Source organism: Salarias fasciatus, chromosome 7, assembly GCF_902148845.1.
Source record: "Salarias fasciatus chromosome 7, fSalaFa1.1, whole genome shotgun sequence".
Classification (NCBI taxonomy): Eukaryota; Metazoa; Chordata; class Actinopteri; order Blenniiformes; family Blenniidae; genus Salarias; species Salarias fasciatus.
The window spans coordinates 21,335,052-21,355,326 of NC_043751.1; the positions used below are offsets into that span (position 1 = coordinate 21,335,052).

Here is a 20,275-nt window from a genome sequence, read left to right on the forward strand (position 1 = left end):
GCTGGCTTGACAGCTCTGACTGGGGGTGTGTTCAAGAGCGTCACGTTCATAAACGCTGCGAACAGCAGGGCATTCTACATCTTTACGAATAAATAAATACAGTGCTATATAATCGGTTTTGAAAAACTCGAAAAATGCGTTATTTAGAACCGAGAATACATAGGCAGTCTTTATTTTAGTTAAGCACAGAAACGTTTGTGAAAAGGGTATTTGAACGTAACTCGTTTGAGAGGGGACGGACCCATTTCATTACTGGTACAACACCGCCACCCCGCGGCCAAAGACGGGATTGAAATATTACTATGGCAACAATACAATACATTAATATCTCCTGTTCCTACATGCCTTTGATGGCCATATATACGCGTTTGCTCAATTCATGGATGCATTTCTGTTTAGGACGCGACCTAAGTCAACAAAGACATGCCAACTATGTATAAATATGCAAAATCTACAGTAAAGACCTTCAACAGCCACAGGACTCACAAGTGTGATTAACTTCCATGATAGGAGATCAAGTCAGCTCCACTTTCAAGATATTTTATTGCCTATTTCCTCCTACGATTTATATGTATGACTAATGAGAAACCCTGCCATGTGAAATGAGTGATGTTGCACACAGCAGTTCCCTCTAATCAATATCCTACAATCAATAGTCTAAGAGTTTAATGTTGTGCCCCCTCTTCGCCTGACAACACTTCAAACTCCACCCATTCATCTTCGCTGCAGTGCCCGGGCTATTTCACAGCTGTGTGAAAAGTGCTGCATTGTGAGAATGACAGGTCCATGAGAGTGTACAGCTCAGGGGAGAGCGAGGAAGCTTGTTGAAGTGGGGATTCATGCTGAGGGTGTGAGCATTGTTCATCCCATGGAAGTCACCGTGTCACAGGGTCTCGGGACCTCCTCAGGTAAGTTTCACTCACTCCTGAAGAAAGCACATGGAGCTGGTGTGGTAGTGATGCTGCTGCTAGTTGCTTAACAAAATGCTGTATATCTTTTGAATACTTACTTTAATCTACAGTATTGTTCCTTTTACTGTATTCTTGAATATGTCTCTTATATTTTCATAAGCTCTTTTCTCATGATCTGTTGTGTAAATAATCATTTGATATAATGCCTCTTAGACTTGTACTGTGCCACTTCAACAATAATGTATTCCATATAATAGGGAAGCACTTGTGGGCAGGATGAAAAACTATTTGCAAAACACTATTAAGACTGTCTGTGACTGATCATTGCAGACGACTTCAATAAGCATGGACCACACTCCCAGTCTCCTTAATGAAAACTGACCCTTCAGGATTCATTTATTAATGGCACTCTACACAGTGAACGAATGAAGAAACATGTCAGGGAAGCCACATTATCGTCAATCATCTATAGAGTGTACAGGGGGCTGCTTCTGCTGTATGGCTTTATGTAGATATATAACAGACTGTGTTGTTCAGGCCTGTGTGAAGGGTTTTGGGGAACACTTTCTTGTCATTTTTTTGGGCTGTTCTTGCTGTCATGTTTGCACAGCACTCAGGAAGGCTAATTGAAATATCAGTGGTCAGCCGCAGACTGAAGGCAGAGCGTGACTGTTTTCTAGGGGGATCCAGCAAACATGTCCAGCGTCATTCGGTTTAATGAGGTAGCTAATGCATGAATGTTGTGGCTTTTATTAGCTGCTCGAAATCATCCCTGCCTAAGGCACAAATGAAAATGGTTATTTTTTTTTCCGAAGGCTAATAGGACGGTCTTTCCATCTGAGTTGAGCAATTTGGATAATATTCAGTGGTGTACAGAGATGGTGAGAGAGGAGCCACAGTGACGGGATGGCTCTGCATGAAGTGGGCACAACTGGGTATTTATTTTGTTTGCTCTGAAATCTCTGGATGGAAAGAAGAAACTAAAGCGGTGTACAAGAAGTCTAAATCACGTTTAAAAAAACAAATTTGAGCATTTCCATGCTGATTTAGATGAAGATGGTGTTTAGAAGTTGTCATTTTCATTACCTACTGAGGTGTTGTTTCCTTTATTGAAGCAGCAGCTCGGTGTTTGTCTGCTCTCACTGGATTAGAGAGGGAGCTTTGTGATTTAATATAAACATTTATGTAGCCCTAAGTGATCTGTGCTCACTAATGTAAGCTGTTTAAGAGATAAAAGGCACACCCCCAGCTCAGAGTAGTCATCATGAAATGGAAACACTGCACCAGAGATGCCCTCTACGCCCCCTTCACAGCTTACATATATTAAGGCGATAAACACTTATGTCCCTTTTATTCAGTTAACAACTGGAGAAGATGTACATCACCTGCACTCAAGCAAATTTGCTTGTGAATTATCAGCTGCTGACATTTAAGTGTCCCAAAGACTCTGCACCGACACTGATTATATTATACCACCTCTAAAGCTTTTTAAAACTTTTGACATTTGATGCAAAGTAGCAATTTAGCCGCGGTAGCACTATTTACCAGACAGTCTGTCTGCGGTGCATTTAAGCTCAGATGAGTTATACTTCTGCTTGGTTAATGGAGTCACACTTCTCTTGACATCTCACCTTGGATTTATGAATACTTGAAAAGGGGAATCTAGTGACCCCGGGTTTTGAAATGTATTTGTTTAAATAAGTAATCAATGTTCCAGGAAGTTCAGGCAGGAAGTACCTGCTCATCAATCGATCTACCCTAATGTCTGCGTAGTTTGGGAATCTTGGAAGCAGCATATTACTGCACTTAGCCTGCAGAGCTTTAATGGACACAGGTACACTTCATTTTTTTTTCCCACCCTGTCCAGTTGCACATGCATCCATCCTCTATATGAAAATCCAGCTTATCAGTTGCAGCTGACTGCGGGTTAAGACAGGGTGTACCTAGAAAACACAGACATCCAGACAAACACACACCTTCTCAGAGCAGGAACAACAACTGGGTGTTTTCCTTGCAGCATTCACACAACCTCCATTTTTTTGTTTACTATTCTTCTCCAGGAACTACAACCGATATGTATTAGCTTTAAGGCAATTTTGAAATTCAGAAAAATAAAATAAACACTGCAACCCTTTTTTTTTTTTTCTTGAGTTCTGTTAAGAGGAGACGCTGCGGGGGGAATGTTGCTCATGAACCTGTGGAGAGTCATCTGTGAGATTAAACTGTGAGCGCTGGGGAGTCATGCTGTTTGGACTCTGAGCGCTGCCCTGTGGCTCTTCCTCTCGGTTTGAACGTGGGTGAGTGCACACATCAGGGAGACAGGGTGTACACATCAGCATACGCTCAGTGAAAACCTCTGACTGTGGATGCAGATTTCTCATATTCTAAGCATTAATGCTCGCTGACTTGTTTAACCCCGGCAGTCCCTTGCGCGGGGTTCGGGGATGGCGGCCTTCAGCATTACATAACCATGCAATTAGTACAAGTCACATGCAAAATGGCTAAATATTTATGAATCGGAGTTATGACATGCCATCAGCTATTTAAACCCAGAATTGTGCTCAGCAGTCTTGCTCCAAACAGCCACATGTTCACATGATTCAGCGCTCTAAACTGTGCTAAAGGTCATTCCTGCTTAGAGAATAAATCTATTAATAAAGTCCAAAACATCAACATGAGTCAGCACACTACACGGTGCCTAAAAAAATTCACTTTACACTCAAAACATGTTGTTTACTTGTCATTTTATTGCTGATATCTAAGCTTTGTTCCTCTGCAAACGGATGCCTCCTGTTGTAAAGCGGTGTGCTGTTTCTATGAGAATAAGTGATGCACAGTTCGGTTTGGGAAGCCACAGGCTTTATTGGTCCCTGTCGGTGTCAAGTGCCAGAGACAAAAAGGAATTTGAAAGAGGAGTTAAAAATGCATGAGTGCAGTAACACGAGAGGCTCGGCGGCGGCCCGGTCTGCTGTGATCACCCACAAAATTCACTGATCTGCACATTCAACTACATTTACTCACTGATAAGTTCCTGCAGCTGCTCTCAAGAAGACGCCAAACTGCTTCTATATTATGTCACTATTTTACTATATATAAATTAGTCGGTGATGCTTTTTGTCTTCATATGTTAACTCTTTTGAAAGATTATATTGAGACTGAGCTCAAATCCAAACAGAGACAACTCTCGCTTCAAGACGTAAAACACCCTGCTTTTCTTATTACTGTGTGTGTTTTTCAGGATCATGCCATCAGAACAACTCTTTGTCTTTGCCCCTGCTGGACAATCAGGCTTCCAACTCCTCTGGAACCAACGTTCACACCTGCGTCAATCCCAGCATCAGCCACTCAGCATCATGGGCCTCCTCCCTCGCCAACAGCTCCCACTCTGCAGTCACAGACAGCGACCAACACTCCGGTCAGTTCAGCCCTCAGTGCGAGCATGTCGACCCCTGTGGGGCCCAGCACATCTCTCTCATTTTCCTTGTTATTACTTGTTATCTTGCCTTGAAGTGGATATCCTGGTTTCCTTTGATATGTTTCGTGTTACACCAGAATGCCAGAAGCACAAAAAAGGGAGAGATTGAAGAACATACGGTATTTTCCTGTGATTCCAAGGAGGATATTATCAGGTTTTTCTTGTGACATTTCAACCATTTTTTGTCCCTATAGTTGGGACTTGTTGACTGTGCCGCTCATCATTTTGACTCAGGAAATCCATGACAGCGTGCAGGATGTCAGATATCAGCATGAGCAGAAAAATATCCCCAATTTAAAGATGTTTTTCTCAGCGCTTCTCATAAGAAGCCATCATTTTCTGCAGGGTTGACAATGTTTGAATATATGTCATCTGGAGATTATTCTTTCCCCATATTATCATGATCAATTTTCTCTATTCATTATTTTATATGGTTATTATTATTATTGTTCTTTTTTCAGTTTATTGATGTTTTAATAGGAGAGATTGGCTTCACTGACTTTAAACTTCTTCATATTTCACTTTTTTTATGTTGTTTTTTCTATGTTGTTGTCTGTTTTTGCACTAATCAGTTATTAATTCAGATGTTCAGCAACAAATTAGGGAGTGACCTGACCTCAAAGAGTAAAGTTTGTGCCTTAACTGTCGACGTGAGTGTTTTATCATTCAGGAGCAACTTCCTTGATTGTTTGAACTTCCTCCAAATACAGAGCCTGTTTATGCAGCAGGAGTTGAGCTGAATATTATAGAAGGTTGCGTTGATTGTCTCTGGATGTGATTAAAGCTCTCCATGCTTGCTTTTGACCTTTCCCTTGAATGCGATATGTGACTGTTGATTCATGCATTATTTTAAATCGATGAGCGACTGTTGCCGCGTGGGTGCAAGTATAATTGAGCTTGCTTTTCAGAGATGCATCCTTTGATCATTATCGATACGATGACGTTGCTTTTTAAAGGTTCTGTCGACCAGTTGTAGTTTTTTTTGCAGGTTGTCATGATCTTTACATGCAAAGGGTGAGAAGATATGAGGCCGTGTTGGAAGGTAGTGGCTAGTTCACTGGATTCACAGAGAGAATATCACTGGTTCGAATCCAAGTGAAACATGGTTTCTTTCAACATTTTTTCACTGTGCATTCACCGATTAGCTTAACAACATGTGACTGAGACTGATTGGAGACTGTAAATGTGAATGTGTGCGATTGCCGGCCTACCTTGCCCTCACAGGATGGATGGGTGAGTTGCAGTTCAGTATTTCCACAAGGTGGCAGTAGTTTATTTGTCTTAAAACTCCTTGGCAGCTCAGCCATCTGACCTACATCTCTAAACTAACAGCCAGGGAAAGAAGAGAGAGGTGCATTTTTTATTTATTTCATTCATTTATTTATTTTTTTTATTCTTCTTCCAAAGGAAGGTGCATTTCTAAATGGAACTGACCTTATCAGGGCTGCTTATTTATTTATCACTCAGCTCAGTTGAGGAAAATGGATTCTCTGAGTTCACTGTGGGGACCTGCGCTCACAGGCCTAATACCAGTCCTCAATAAACACTCCAACAGTGGGAGGAGATGAGGCGTGCTGAGCTGAAAGAAAGCAGATGGTATTTGCATCTATGACAGATGCCAGACAGCTCCTCAGAGAAGCCACATAGACAGTGAATGATATAGAAAACTGGAGCAAACCGCGTTATTGTGCTGCGTTTAAGACTGGCCAGATCAGTGGTCTGCTCGGTGTCACAGAAAAAGAGAGAAAGACGTCCAGAGCGAGAGAGAGCGAGAAAGCTTTCTCTTTCATTGGTTTGATATCCTGATTAGAGGTTTTGCTGCAGTCACTGGGTGCTTGACATTGAAATAAGATCAGTGACCTTGCAGATAAACCAGTATAAGCTCTCTGCTCGCTTAATACTGTGTTGCAGTCGCGGACGTAAGAATGCCGCAGGTTTATCTCTTTCGTAAACATGTCTCTTCAGTGACTTTAACAATGCTGCGCACCCTTTTCCAGGTCACAAATAAATGTTACACCCTGTCAACAACAAAAAAAGCAAGGAAATGTTCCAGAGAAATCCTGGTCAAGCATTAAATAACTTAACCATAAAACATGAAGTAAAGCAGTAAACCTGAGAGAAATTGATGTTTAGATTCAACATTCTTTTCCCATAAATCCACTGCAACCCAACCCATTTTGTGCGTTAACGTCTGCATGACAAATAGTCAACGAATGTTAATGACAGGCGATGAAACCGGGCGGCAGTAATTTCCCCCTCCTGCTCAGCTCGTCTTGTCAGGACCGAGATAACCCTCCCTGTCAAACGAGGCTTCCCTTCCCTCTCCAGCAGCTCTGCGTCAGCAGCCGCGCTGTGAGTGCTGTAGTAGTGAGTGATAGTATTGATTGTTTGGAGTTTTTCTCACGAGCTCGCAGTATTAACACGCCTGCCAAGGCCAGCGGTTCCACCCAGAACACGTCAAATGAGCCATTATGCTTTTATTGGCATTTTAGTCCATAGTTATTTGTGATTTTTTTTTTTTTGTGTGTGTGTGGATGTGAAAGTTAGGTCATGCTGTGTCGACTGACTGATAACTTCTGTTACCTGTAGTGATTTCAGCCGTTAACATTGAGCTCAATGGGTTTTAAAAAGAGGGGAGATCCGGAAAGATCAGGACTCCTTCCCACTTTTGGATCGATTTTCAATCTTAAATTTTTGACGTAAGCGCATAAACTTGTACAGTGATGTAAGGTAATTTTTGATTATTATGTTTTATTAAACTAGCATCCTCACTGGTGCTGCTTTACATGCATCCCTGACATCAGATCAGCTTTATTAACTGAGCTCTTGTACCACAAGATAAAGAATTTGAAGTATCTCCCAGACCTAATTCGCCAGCCAATCATGCTTCATCAATACGGCATGTGTCACGCAATTCGATACATTTCAAACTGTTTGACAGGAGGTTTCCCCAGAGATCAAATCAGTCAAGACAGAGGATGTTAGTTGGCACAAGTTTTACGCTGGGTGCCCTTCCTGGTACAACTGGAGCAGTTGAGGGTTCAAGGTCTTGCGCAGCGGCGATTGGAAACCTGTGAGCTTCTGGTGACGCAGCAATGAAAGAAAACATGGCATTAAAATTTATTGGAGTGATTCCCGAAATTGAGGGAACTGGCTTTAAAAACAACTTCAAGAAAATAAACAAGTGTATATAAAAAGGAAATATTTGAAGGGAGGAGACAACACACATCTTTTATAATACCCCCTCCACTTCAGGCTGGTCCAGTTCAGAGGTGCTGAGCGATACTTGGACAAGTCGCTAGAGAGCAGAGGGAGGGTCAGAACAGAAATATTTTATAAATTCCAGAGGGAAATTCTTGAAAGACGATCACAAAACATCTAAGCTGGGGTGTCAACGGACCACAAACAGCCAATATTTCATCTTTTATTTCAGATTAACCTTTGAATTTAAGCTTCAATATTGTTTCTTTGTTGTGGAGCAGTGTATGCGTGATGGCGCAAAATACACTGAAATGTCCCCAAAAAGCTAATCCTTCAACTATTGCATTATGGATGTTTTTACAAACTCAGCCTGACAGCCTGACTCTGGGGCTAATGCCAGTTTGATAACAATGATGTAACCAGCTTACCGATATCTGCTCAGGTCTCAGTGCTGTGTTGTGTCTGCTGCAGTTCTGTTAAATTTGTGTATTAAAAAAAAAAATCCATGTTTTCTTTGAAGTTTTTTGCCATTTGCTTGGTGGTTTGACAGACCAGATTGGAGCATCTTGCGGGGTGGTTTTGGCCCACGGGCCCTATGTTTGACACTGATCTGCTGAAACAACAAAAACAAAAGCAAAGTTTAATAAAAAAAAAAAAAAAAAAAAAGAAAATTGTTGCATTGCGCTGCCAGACCCCCCCCCCCCCCCCCCCCCCCCCCCCCACCCCCCCACCCCCCCTTCCTGCCCTTGAGGAATGTCTGCGCTCCCGCTGTGAGGACTGACGGCGGGATCCGTGCGCGTCCTTGTCGGTCCATTGGACACGCGCTGGCCCGGGTGATTTCCCGCAGCTTATTTGGAGCCAGTAAATCAGGACGGAGGAGGACGTGTCCATCTCAGGACCTCCCCTCCCGTCCGTCACCATGACAACAGCCGTGGATGGAGGAGGAGGAGGAGGAGGAGGGGGAGGGGGAGGGGGGGGGGGGGAGCATGCGGAGCTGAGACAGGTGTTGCTGGGGTTTGCGCATCGCCCGGGAGATCGCCTGGCAGGATGGGAGCAGAGGGAGCGCCGACTCAAGCCCGCCGCACTTCCCCCGGTCCCGTCCCGCTCTGCGCCTCCGAACCGCGGATTTGAAGCAGAACCGCCCGGAACCCGCCGACCGCCGCCATGGTGCACCACTCGGGCTCCATCCAGTCCTTCAAGCAGCAGAAAGGTTGGTTCTCCTCCGCTGTGCGCGCGTGGAAATTCAGCCTCCGCGTGTGCGGACTTTTTTGCTGTCTTGTGGAGTAGTTTGCGCGCCGAAGGTGAAGCTCTGTGCACTCCGTGCGCGTGTGGCGCAGAGTTGGAGGTTTTTTTGCATCCTCCTGGGGTGAAGACCGTGAGCCCCGTCCTCTGTTTCCTTCTTTATGTTGCAATTAAGGTTCAGCTGAACCAAAGTAGCATAATCACAGGTGTGTGGCTGTTTCTAATTCTAGTCATTATAAATAGCTTAAAATAGCAGACTCTTTTAAAATCATTAAACAAAAGTGGAAGTCTAATAGTACACAGAGGATGAGAAAGCAATACTAATACTGAGAGAGATTATTCGAGGAGTGTTTGGAGTTGCAGAGCCTGTGTGCATGAGCTTCCAGAGATCTGCTTAAAAGGCTGTAATCACTGGCTTTATGTTGTTGCTTCCAGGGGAAAATACAAGCTGCTTCCATACAAAGCCATCAGGCGCACGATGTGAAATAGTTTGTGCTTGAAGGTAAAGTCGCTTCTGCCTGCCCTGCAACCTGTCAGGAATAGCAGCACTCAGCCTTTAAGGTCCCGGCTGTAATATAAAATAAATGATCCGATGCTGTTAAAAGTTCCTGTAATGCAGTGAGATGGAAGTACACCTCTCCTCGCAGCAACATTGAAAAAGTCATGAGAGATGATCAACATCCTACATTAGTGCGTGTGTGTTGGGTGGAGGGCAATTTAGACTGCGCCAAACTGCACTTTAAAGTTGAAGGTGCTCAGTCTTTGCACATTTTGCTGCATATTTATCCATGTCTTCAAATAAACCCACTGCTTCAGCGCGGTGTGACATTACACCGTCTGGCCAGCGGTGGGGTTTATTTTGGGGCGCGGGGGACTGAAGCAGGGCTCCTCAGAGAAAATCAGTCCCTCTTTTCATGCTTTGTGTTTCAGGCTGTCTAAATTTAGAAGCCCGGTGAAGGAAGGTGTTGTTTTTCAGACTGACTCAGACTCATAAACAGGGAGCAGTCACCTCTTTGTGCTCAGGTGCTCGGAGGAGGCGGCGAGAAGGTCTATCCTCTGGCTTCTGATGAGAGGATGCTGAACCGAGCCGCTCCAAATCTCAGGGCTGAATATGCTGAGGAGGGTGTTTGCTGTTCTGTGGCTTTGTGCACTTCTCTTTGTGCAGAGAAACAAACAAAATCTCTTTTTTATAAAGGTCTAAATCTTCTGCTGTGACCCAGATCAATATGAAGTTGCATTAAATTCTCAAGATAATCCTGAAATGCACAAGCGCTTGATTCTCTAAATCAGAATAATTCAAATTAAAACCTCTCATTTCAGCCAACTGGACATGTGCAGCAGAAGACGATATCTGATTTATATGGCTACAAGCTGGAGGGCCTACTTCATATTTTAGTGAGTGCTAAGTGCTCCATTAAATCGGAAGAAAAAACCTGGGATAAATTCTGGCTCTTAAAGTCCTGCTGAAGCAAAAATTCCGATATTATGCAGCACTTTCTCAAACACAACCAGCGTGAAATGACTTCAAGCTGGAAAATGCTTGTTCGCCATTTGAGAGTTGACTAGAGATTTACTGTATGTCTGGGCTTCTCCTGTGTTTCTGCAGCCAAGTCTTTATCAACGTGGAGCCAATCAGAAAACAGATAAATCTTTCCCTCTAAGTTTTCCTAAGAGGAAATTGACTGAACTGCAGCTGAAAGAACTTTCTTGGTCAACAACAGAACAAAGAGACTCAGAAAAAGAGCAGATTTTGAGACTAAATATAAGATGATGGTGAAAATATTCATCCCCCTTGTTTTAAAATAATCCATCACTCGTCACAAGCAACAGAAAGGAAAACAAACATGACTCAGAACCATCTGATATTACTTTCTGATTTCTTCTCTGGCAGACGGCTCGAGAACTCAGTTTCATGATGCTAAATGCTGTTGAGACTTTTTGACACAGTGAAGCCTTTGCATCAGCGAGTTTTAAATGAAGCTCACTTCTTCAGTCAAAGACTTGAGCCTTCAGCAAAGCTTTGTGCTTTTGCTGGTATTATTACATACTTTGTTGTGCACCGTTTAGTCGTAGCAGCCAAATTCTCTTACAGTTTTTAGGGGAGTCGATAGTTTCTGTGAAACAATATCTGCTCATCTTCCCTGTGGAATTAGTGATTTTTTTTTTTTTTTTTTCAAACCCAGCATCCCTCAGTGGCTCAGAAACAAGGGGCTTTGGATGTTGTTTGTGCTCCTGCTTGTTGGTGGGTGGCTTCTGCACGACTGAGGCTATCCTCTGTTCGACTGCAGTTTTGCAGTTTTCTACGGTAGATGTTTCTGTGTGCGTGTGTGTGTGTGTGTGAACCTTTTGCCTGCACAGTCCGAGGCAGGCCACCTGTCCTCTTATGCAAGCAGGCAGATGGTTTTATAGATTCCGACTTTAATTTCGGGACAGAGTTGAAGAGAACAGATATACTATATGGTCCATATATTAGATCTCTAAACAGGTCGCTGAGGGATTTGAGGCTGACGTCAGACCGAGTTCATCATCATGTTTTGCGAGAGTCACACATGAAGAGCTTGTTTAAAAAAAAAAGACAGAACAGCCTCCTTTGTTCTGCATGTGTGAGTAAAGTGTCTCAATTCTCAGCTTTTACACTCTGAGTCTTTGAATAGTCTGTTCTTGCTTTGTTGCTAGGTTATCTGAACAATACAAGCAGTTCTCCTGAAGCTCAGAGATGTTTAATCACTTTTTTGAAAAAAAAAAAAAAAAAGCCACAGAGCCTGTTGATATGGGGCCTTGTCTGACCCGAGAGGGCCGTTGTGAAGTTTGCAGTGTGTGCCGAGCGCAGCGCCGTCCGCAGGCCTCCCCTCACGAGGTGGGCACGATGCACCGACGCAGCACAGGCTTTGCAGAAAATCCTGTGACGTCGCACAAAACACAAGCAATCAGTGCGCATAAGAAGATAGTGTGACGTTACGGCACACTGGGAAATATACAGATTTAAAACGGAGGAAGATGTTTAATCTCCTCAAATGACGCAAGCCCAGAGGTTGCGCCAGGATTGAATAATAGCCGGCCTGAACCGCGGGCAAAAAAAAAAAAAAAAAGTGCCATCTGCCCTGAGGTGTGTTCACGGTCAGGCTGTCTGGCTCCGCTGCACGTGACAGACACACTGCAACAGGCAGCGGCGTGTGTGAAGCCGAAGCATCACCTCAAAGCTATTTTTCTGTGTTTATATCGATGCTTTTCTCACCTGTTCGTCAGAGTGCAAAGCACTTAATATAAAACTACTGAAGGAGGTTTGACAGCTCCGCTTTTCAGATATTTTAATCTCACTTAGTTGCTAAGATATAGCTGTTTTAATCATATGAATTATAGTTTAAAAAAAAGCTATCAATGACGGGATTAATAGCTCTATTTCTGTCTCTCAACCCCTACTATGATGCAATGTTGTCTTTTTCTTGAATGTACTGCAGGAACTTAACTAGGGCCAATTTCAGGAAAATCCTCTAAATTTTCTTTGGAATGAAATTAATTCAAGCCAAGCATAGTGGATTTGAATTTACTCTAAATTAGATTTTTATTGTTAGCCCCTCTATTTGTCAAAAAATGAAAGTAATTTCTGGAAAACTGGTAAAATTTTTGATGATGCATTGTGTCTGTTCACCTGTCTGAGTCCGATTCAGTTATGTCAACCAAACACAACATTTCTGATTTATTTATTTTTTTGTATTTCTTGAATTACTCCAATCAACAATCCACACATTTTCTGCATCTTGCTCGTGCTGTCTCTATAAAACTACTGCAGTTCTGTTACCGGTGCATCTCAAGTGCTCTCCATCGGAGCTGCTTGCTCAGTTCTTGCTAAACGTCGTTCTTTACACTCCGTGTGAACTCAGCTGAGTGTATATGTTGTTTGATATGCTGCCAGGCGGAGGACGAGGCAACGATCGGAGTGCCTGGAAACTGTTTCTGCAGGAGAGGCATCGCCTCGGTCCTGCTGCTGTGCCGTCCGAAGACCTGATGAGCCTCATTAACCCTCCTTTTGTTTGTCTGGGTTACGACTTTGAAATCTCATTTGTTTGTTTTTGTATTTTGTTTTGTGATTAATGCAACATCAGTTTGCTGTTTTGTAGCTTCAAAACTGTAGTGACACTGTAGTGAAATTAAAACTTACATTTTTTTTGTAATACTTGCCCCAGGAACAGTGTTTTGCATCAAGTGAAGCTCAGAGGATCTGTTGCTGGGTATCAGTGTTTATTTAAAACAAACCATCGCACTGCTTTCAGCCATTTAGAATGTGTAAATTGTTCAGGGACACAGCTAATATTCAAAAAAGAAAAAATAGTATGAACTTAGTGAACTGCTGCAGTGGATACACTCTGCAAACTGTCTTTTCTTGGTATTTTTCAATTCCTTTGGTCAAGCCATCTGAATTCAGAGAGCGCTTGGAGGGTGTCGGACTGTAACTTGCTTTTTCAGTGCTCAGTCAAGTAGAAAACGACTGCTCACATTATGCAAGGAGCCCTCAGGTCAGGGCAACATTAAACACTTTGAGGAATAATGAAGAGTGTTTTAAATGTCCATTTTTCTCGGCCTGCCAGTGTGTTTGTGAGGATTGCGCAGTGACAGTATGCTATACGCTGTGTGATTCAGGATTTTTAGCAGACAAAATGGTACCAACAGTTAACCTTGGCAACCAAAATCCATTTAAAAATGTAGAGAAGACTAACATCTCTAGTATCGATAGTTCGTAAGCATATCAAGGAGAAATTAACATTTTAATTGTTAAATAAATATATTTATTTATTCATTCATTGTTTCTTTGCTGGATGAGTTTATTGTTTTTATTTGCAAAGAAGACATACTTAACTTCATTTTCCACTGTTAATGTTTGGTTGAATGTGTCTGCTTGGTTGCTTGATTCATTTAATCTTTTTGTAATTAGCCATTTAACAGAATCATAAGCAGACTAAACGGCGCCAAACAAAATCACTCATTCCATCAAGTGTGTTTTCTTTCAATCCAAACTAGTGAATGTGTCTGACATTGTGACGCTACATGTCCGTTGACATGTGTCAGCTGACTTAGTCCCAATGAAAAGTGTGAAGGTTGATCAGATTAGAGGTGGCAGCATGTTCCATGCGTCGCCATCGGATCGTTGTCCCCGTACGGGTCGAGTCAGGCAGCGGATCTGTTTTCTCTTGTTCGCCCCACAAACAGGTCATCCAAGTTTTTGTTTTCAGAACACTGTCACCTTCTCCGGAGGTATTCAGCATCCGCCGTCTGCTCTGAGTCCCGACACGACTCCTCCATGAGCCGTCTTTTATGTGCAGAGATTGGATGTACAGTGTTCAAAGCAAGGGCAGCTGTTTGAAGGCTCAGTCTGTTTGCTTTGCTCCAGTATCCGATTTAAAAATTGATATCTAAAGCTGGGCTTAGATGTTGTTCTCAGGAGACTTCATATCTTTGTCCTTGTTTGTTTGTTTTTCCTGGAAATGACGCCGGGCTTTCAACACATCTTAACTCTGAAAGGATTTCAGGATGAGCTCTGCTGTTGGACGATACTTGGTCAAACTCTTTTCGAATAAACACCTGAGTGGAGCCCACCTGACTCTCAGCGCAAACTACTGATGTACAAGATGTTTCAGATTCTGAGTAAATCCCTTAAAGCCTTGTTGATGGACGTTATTTCTCTTGAAACCCGATCTGAAAGACTCTCTGAACCCCGTCTGCTCTCAGACATTACCAAGTCTTCCTCGCGCTGTATATACTAGAGTGAATGTGCTTTCATTTGACCGGCTTGGTAATACTTGTTGTGAGATTGCAGATTTCCACTCTCTGCACGCTCCCTGGAGGAGGTGTATCTCTTCATTCCCGTTTCGCCTCTGAAGCATTTAACTGCAAATGTCAAATCTGATGATGCATGAGCAAAGAACTTTCTGCAAGAAAAACACCGAGCATCAGCACCTTTCACAGAATATTCTTACCAGGGTTTGTTTTTATGCCATAGGTTTCTATCAAAATAGACAAACCAAAAAAAAAAAAAAAAAAAAAAAAACCCAATGCAGGAGTCTCTGTTAAGGGTGAAGTGGCTTCACTCTGCAGGATGGGGTGTGGGGAGAAAAATGTTTCCAACCTGCAGCATCCTGTCAGTCGGTGGCTATAACACCTGAAGTAAGGCTGAAGTGAAGAAACACAAGATCAATAAAGAGGAGAAACACTCAAGATTGCTGTTTGTCACACAGTTACAAAAACAAGAGAGATCAAATGGTCTGAAATAAAGGCAAACTTCAATATTGTACAGAAAATGTCACTGTTTGCCTTACAAGCTGAATGAATGGATGGATGGAGTGACTCTAAATATAAAATTTTCTTGAGGTATCGCTCTATTCTCGGATGAGTCGGTCTGGCACGAACCGTCTTCTCTGTCTTTGTACAATAATTTTTGTGAATGTATAATAGCGGCGTTGCAGGTGGGCTTCTCTGGGACCGCAGCACGTTCCCCTGAAATGGTTTCTGCCTTGAGATGAGAATAATGATGTGTGCTGTGTTTAAAAATGTCTGGAAGCAGAGGGCTCCTCAGCTGAAAGCTGTGATGATCGAAGTGCTCTGTGCTGAACATGAATGAATAATTGAAGTTATAGAATAGGGAAACATGGAGTCTTGATGGGAAGCAGCCCACTGACCTGAATTCCCTTCTTGCAATGTCTTTGCAGAAAACTCCGTGAGCTTATTTCACTGTTTGTGGACAAATTTGACCTAAAATAATATTACTGATAGTTTCAGCTCCGTTCAGCCACACTGCGTTACTTTTTCAAATATCTAACAGCTTTGGACGTGATTATAAAACCCACGGCAATTATTAAATTAAATGTTTGTTCTTCCAGCTGGCCCCAAGTCGATTTCACACAGAGTGATGGAGCGGTGGCTCTGCCAGCAATACGCCAGACGAATCGCATAAGGACTGAAATAATCAAGAGAAGCATGACGAACTGATAAACCACCTCCGTTCTTGATTTGTTCAACAAATACTTGCGGGCGAGAGTAAAGTATACAATCCCAGCAGTGTGTACATTATCATACCCACACACATGCACAGAGCAACAAAAATCCATTAATCCTGCATCAGTCGACCGTCATGGACAAGCTGCACAGGAGAAATCCAAATCCCAGATCACGACCTTCCCTGAAACGCGTCCAGCGCCGTGTCACATGAGGCCGAGTGGGCGTGCGTACGTGTGTGTGTGTGTGTGTGTGTGTGTGTGTGTGTGTGTGTGTGTGTGTGTGTGTGTGTGTGTGTGTGTGTGTGTGTGTGTGTGTGTGTGTGTGTGTGTGTGTGTGTGTGTGTGTGTGTGTGTGTGTGTGTGTGTGTGAGCGCTCACGCAGGCTCGTCATCGCGTTACGCCGGCGCAGAGGAAAACTTGGAGGTGTTTTTAACAGCATCGCCTCACACCTTTCCATGGATACACACCGACTCCTGCGCTGACTCGCACACATGCACATGTAAGCGCGGCCGCGCACACACAGGATTAACTTTCTCCGCATAAACCAGTTTTAGCCAGCGCCGCAGCCAGATTAAAGAAGGGATTTGACATTAGAGAAAACCCTTTATGTCGACTTACACAATGCCTCATCCTCAGAAGGTATCCGCACCGCTGCCCCGGCGCCGCGACGGGGTTCATCCAGTCCGCCTGCCCGGGAAAAGGAGGCCAGGAATCCTGGAAGCAGGCCTGCGATTGTCAGATAGCTGTTATCATATCCGATATCTGGAAAGTCTGAGGCCTAACAACTTCTTGCATGTTCTCCAAAAATTTCATTTGAAGCATTTTTTGCACCACGTATGCAATACGTCATCCAATTTGTGGCTCTGTTTTAGACTTTGAGTCCTCTGGGAGCAACGCATGGCGTCCCAGCAGACCCATTAACTCTGCCTGCTCCTATCATCTCAGACATGCTGAGCTTCGCCGGCATCTGTTGGAAACATCCAGAGCATTAAATGTACCAGTTAGATCAAATGTATATCAAGAGACATTCTCAGTGCATCGATATATAAATCACAGGCACAGTTTTCTTGCTGGACGGTTGTATCTGATAAACACACATCAAGGCTTCGGGAGTTTTTTGGGTTAATCCAGGGAGACTGGGAAATTATGGCGCTTTAGGGCCTGTGGCCACTTTGGTGTCAGCTCCCAGCTCCCACTGATTTACTCAGTCATAAAGCAAAACATGGCATCGTGGCTTCAGCTCGTAGCTGAGAGAAACAGACCCTTCCTGCTCAGTGGACCATAAACTTTCTGTTGTCTGAAATGCCACAGCAGATGTAACAGGCTTTTTTTTTTTTTAATTCATAAATAACAGCGAAACAACCTGCAGCTCATTGTTCATATGAATTATAGGATTTATTGAAATTGATTGAAGAAATGAGGAGGAGCTGAGTATTTGTGTTGTGGTGAGGCAGGAGGAAAACAAGAATTGTTTCAGCTCTTAATAAAAAAAGAGAGAGCGTAAGTAACTAGATCTATTTACACTTTGCACATTCTGTTCAAACTGCTGACTAAACAGAGATTTATATGTGAGAATCTTGAAGACTTATGTCTGTGAAGAGACAATTTCAACTTCAGGCTTATGAATAATACACATCAGATCCAATAGATTTTTTTATGCTGCCGAATATTCATCATTTATTCGAGCAGAAGCTCACAGTTTTCGTTTATTCCATATCTGTGGGGCGACGCAGGAAATAAATAGAATGCTTAGTGGTTCCCTTGAGTCTCGAAGCTCGGATTTTCTTCTTTCTCTCCATTCTCACCCAACAGCAGAGGGAAATCCCTCCGAGATCAGTGTCAGAAAAATGAGTTATTGCTTGGCTGGCTGTGCGGGGGGACCTCGGGGTGCCGAGCGAATTATCAATTCATGTTTGATCCCAATGTTTCGGGGAAGGTCACTGAGAGAATTCCTCAGCGGAGAGGAAAGTAAGTCACGTTCCCATCGAGAGGGGAGCGTCTCCATTTCATGAATAAATGTGTCAGGATATGCTGCGGCAGTGAAGCGGCTGCCTGATGGGAAGGTCGGGGACGATGTCCCGCGCCAGCGTCCGCTGCCGGACGTTCATCATCGCCATTGACCTCCGAGACTCGCCTTACAGCTCATTCATCCCAGTATTGTCTCCATTATCTATTATCTCTTTCATTAAATGACCTCCAGTAGTATTAATAATCAATGACATGCTAATGAGAGAGCATCTTGGTTATATCGGTGCTCGTGCTGTTCCGTGCACGTGTGTGACGCACCCTCGTGCTGCATGCCTTGAGCAGACTGTAATGTGATGGAGTGGGAGTGCTGCTGGTTTTAATGCACTCCTCTACGAAGGACAGGTATTCTCACCAGCACTGTAGCCTGTAACAGGATCAGCTTGTTGATGACTGAAGGGATTTCTCCCTCGCTTTCTCCCGCCTACACACTGCACAGATTGGCTGTGGGAACAAGTTTATAAGGCTTATTTCCCTTTTTCTGTTTACGTTCTCTCAATCTGTCACTATGTGTTCATTTGCAGTATGCATTCATTTGCAATGTGCAGACAATAAGATGGAAAAAAATACAATCAAATGACCAAAAAGACAATAAAAATAGAAATAGTTTTGTGGAAACATGCTGCTGCTGTATCACCTCAAGCAAGTCTTATAAAGCTCAAATGTGAATGTCACCCAGAAGACAGAGATCCACAGCTGTGGATGTTTATTGTGTGTGGTTATTGCTGTGCCATCCCCGTCCTCCTGCCGGAATGTGCTTTTCTATGAAATCAAAATATAATGAAGCTCCTGAATAATCAAGACTGCTCAACACAGTGTCGCACAGAAGTGCTGAAATCGCACTTTTGTTTGTATAATAATGTATTCTTCTCGTTTATTTAGATTTCTCTGATGTAAAGGTGTACTTGAAGCTGCGTTACCCTAAAGAAGGTCATCAGAGTTGCTGTTCAAGAGCCACAGATCTGCGTCACACCACTCACTGACAGCATTGCTCACCCTGTAGACTGCAGCCTCCCTTTCAAACTTTATCATATTTTTTTTTCCATTCAATCAGATGTGACTCAACCAGCTGTCTGACAGCATCCAGTCACATCCCTGCTGTCAGGCCCTAATCATGTGACATTTCTCCTTCACAATGTTAAGTACTGTGATTTGCTACAACAGCTCATGTTTGTTTTGTTTGTTTTTTTCTAAAGGCATGCACACCAGCATCAGCGAGATCCTGAAGGAGAAGAGCCTGAAGCCGTCTCGCCGCAGCCTGCCCTGCCTGGCCCAGAGTCAGACTCATCCCATCAACCTCAACCACTTCCTGTCTGTGCCTCTGAGTCCGGAGCCCAAACCAGAGGTGGAGGCTCTGAGTCAGAGCATCAGCACCTCCTGCAGCCTCCTCCCCCCACACACAGGTGAGTCCAGCTTAACAGACTTGAAAGACTTTCTGTATCCATTATGGGCTCAGACGCTTCACTTATGACAGAATATTTACCTTAATAGCCAAGATATCCAAGTTTTACAGCTCAAAGGACACACACTCGCTGGATTTCAGTGAAATTTTAATGATATTTGGCAGCTGCACCGGGACAGTGCTTAAAATTGTAGATGCTCTGTCTGCACTGGTTTCATGAAACGGTGAACATGAGCATTGCATCTCGAGTAAGTGAAGTGAAATGCATTAGTCGGGTACACTGAATGGAAGAAGTGTTTTTGAAAAAAGGCATGTCATGTTTTTTTTTTTTTTTGGGTGGGGGGGCAAAGTAACAATATGTGCATTTGCATGTATACAGCCACTTTCCACAATTTCCACAATTGAACATTTTTAGGTTTCTTCCCAACATGTATTTAAAATATTCAAGCGCTTCATCTCAAAACTGATGCTGATTAATTTTACAGCAGAGGGAGCATCAAGTCTCTGACACAAACACACAATTAAGTTTACATTTTGACAAGAACATCTCGCACATTGGATCCAAATCGGTAATTCATTTTTAAACTACTGCCTGTATTGACTTATTGTCTCAAGCATGCGTATAATTATCCTGCTCACACACTGTAATAATTATTAAATGTTTGTTTTTGCAGAAGCGAAGCTCATTCCTGTGCAGGTTTTCCTAATCCTGCTGACATTTAGGGCCTGATAATAATATTGATTGAGCAGACTGGGTCGGTGTTGAGGGAGACGGTGCGGAACGTCACAGCTGTCTGTTGCACTTTTAGAGGCTCAGAGATTATTATTTAAACACTGCTGGAAGAGTGGAAAAACAAAACAACATTGTATGGACATAAAGATGCTTCTTAAAAGTGAAAGATTACAATATTCATCATCAAGCATTTCCTGTGGTTCATCACAGTCGAAGCTTAATTTTACTTCCCTTACTAAACTATTGCAGCACCTTTTTTGAACTTGAAATACCCTCCGATCCTTTTCTTTTGTCGCC

General features: G+C 43.1%; 1 protein-coding gene across 3 annotated transcripts in view; it reads left to right on the forward strand.

The window, feature by feature from the left end:
- Nucleotides 1–8,435: 8,435 nt before the first annotated feature.
- Nucleotides 8,436–20,275, forward strand: part of ano3 (anoctamin 3) — a 32,775-nt gene continuing 20,935 nt past the window's right edge. Inside the window, exons 1-2 of one of the 3 annotated variants that reach the window (XM_030096764.1) lie at nt 8,436–8,797; nt 19,040–19,241. In XM_030096764.1, the coding sequence (XP_029952624.1) occupies nt 8,752–8,797; nt 19,040–19,241 (248 nt within the window). In that variant the 5' untranslated portion in view covers nt 8,436–8,751. Of the gene's footprint in view, nt 8,798–19,039; nt 19,247–20,275 lie in introns of all 3 variants that reach the window. The other 2 variants (XM_030096763.1, XM_030096762.1) reach the window with 2 other exon arrangements.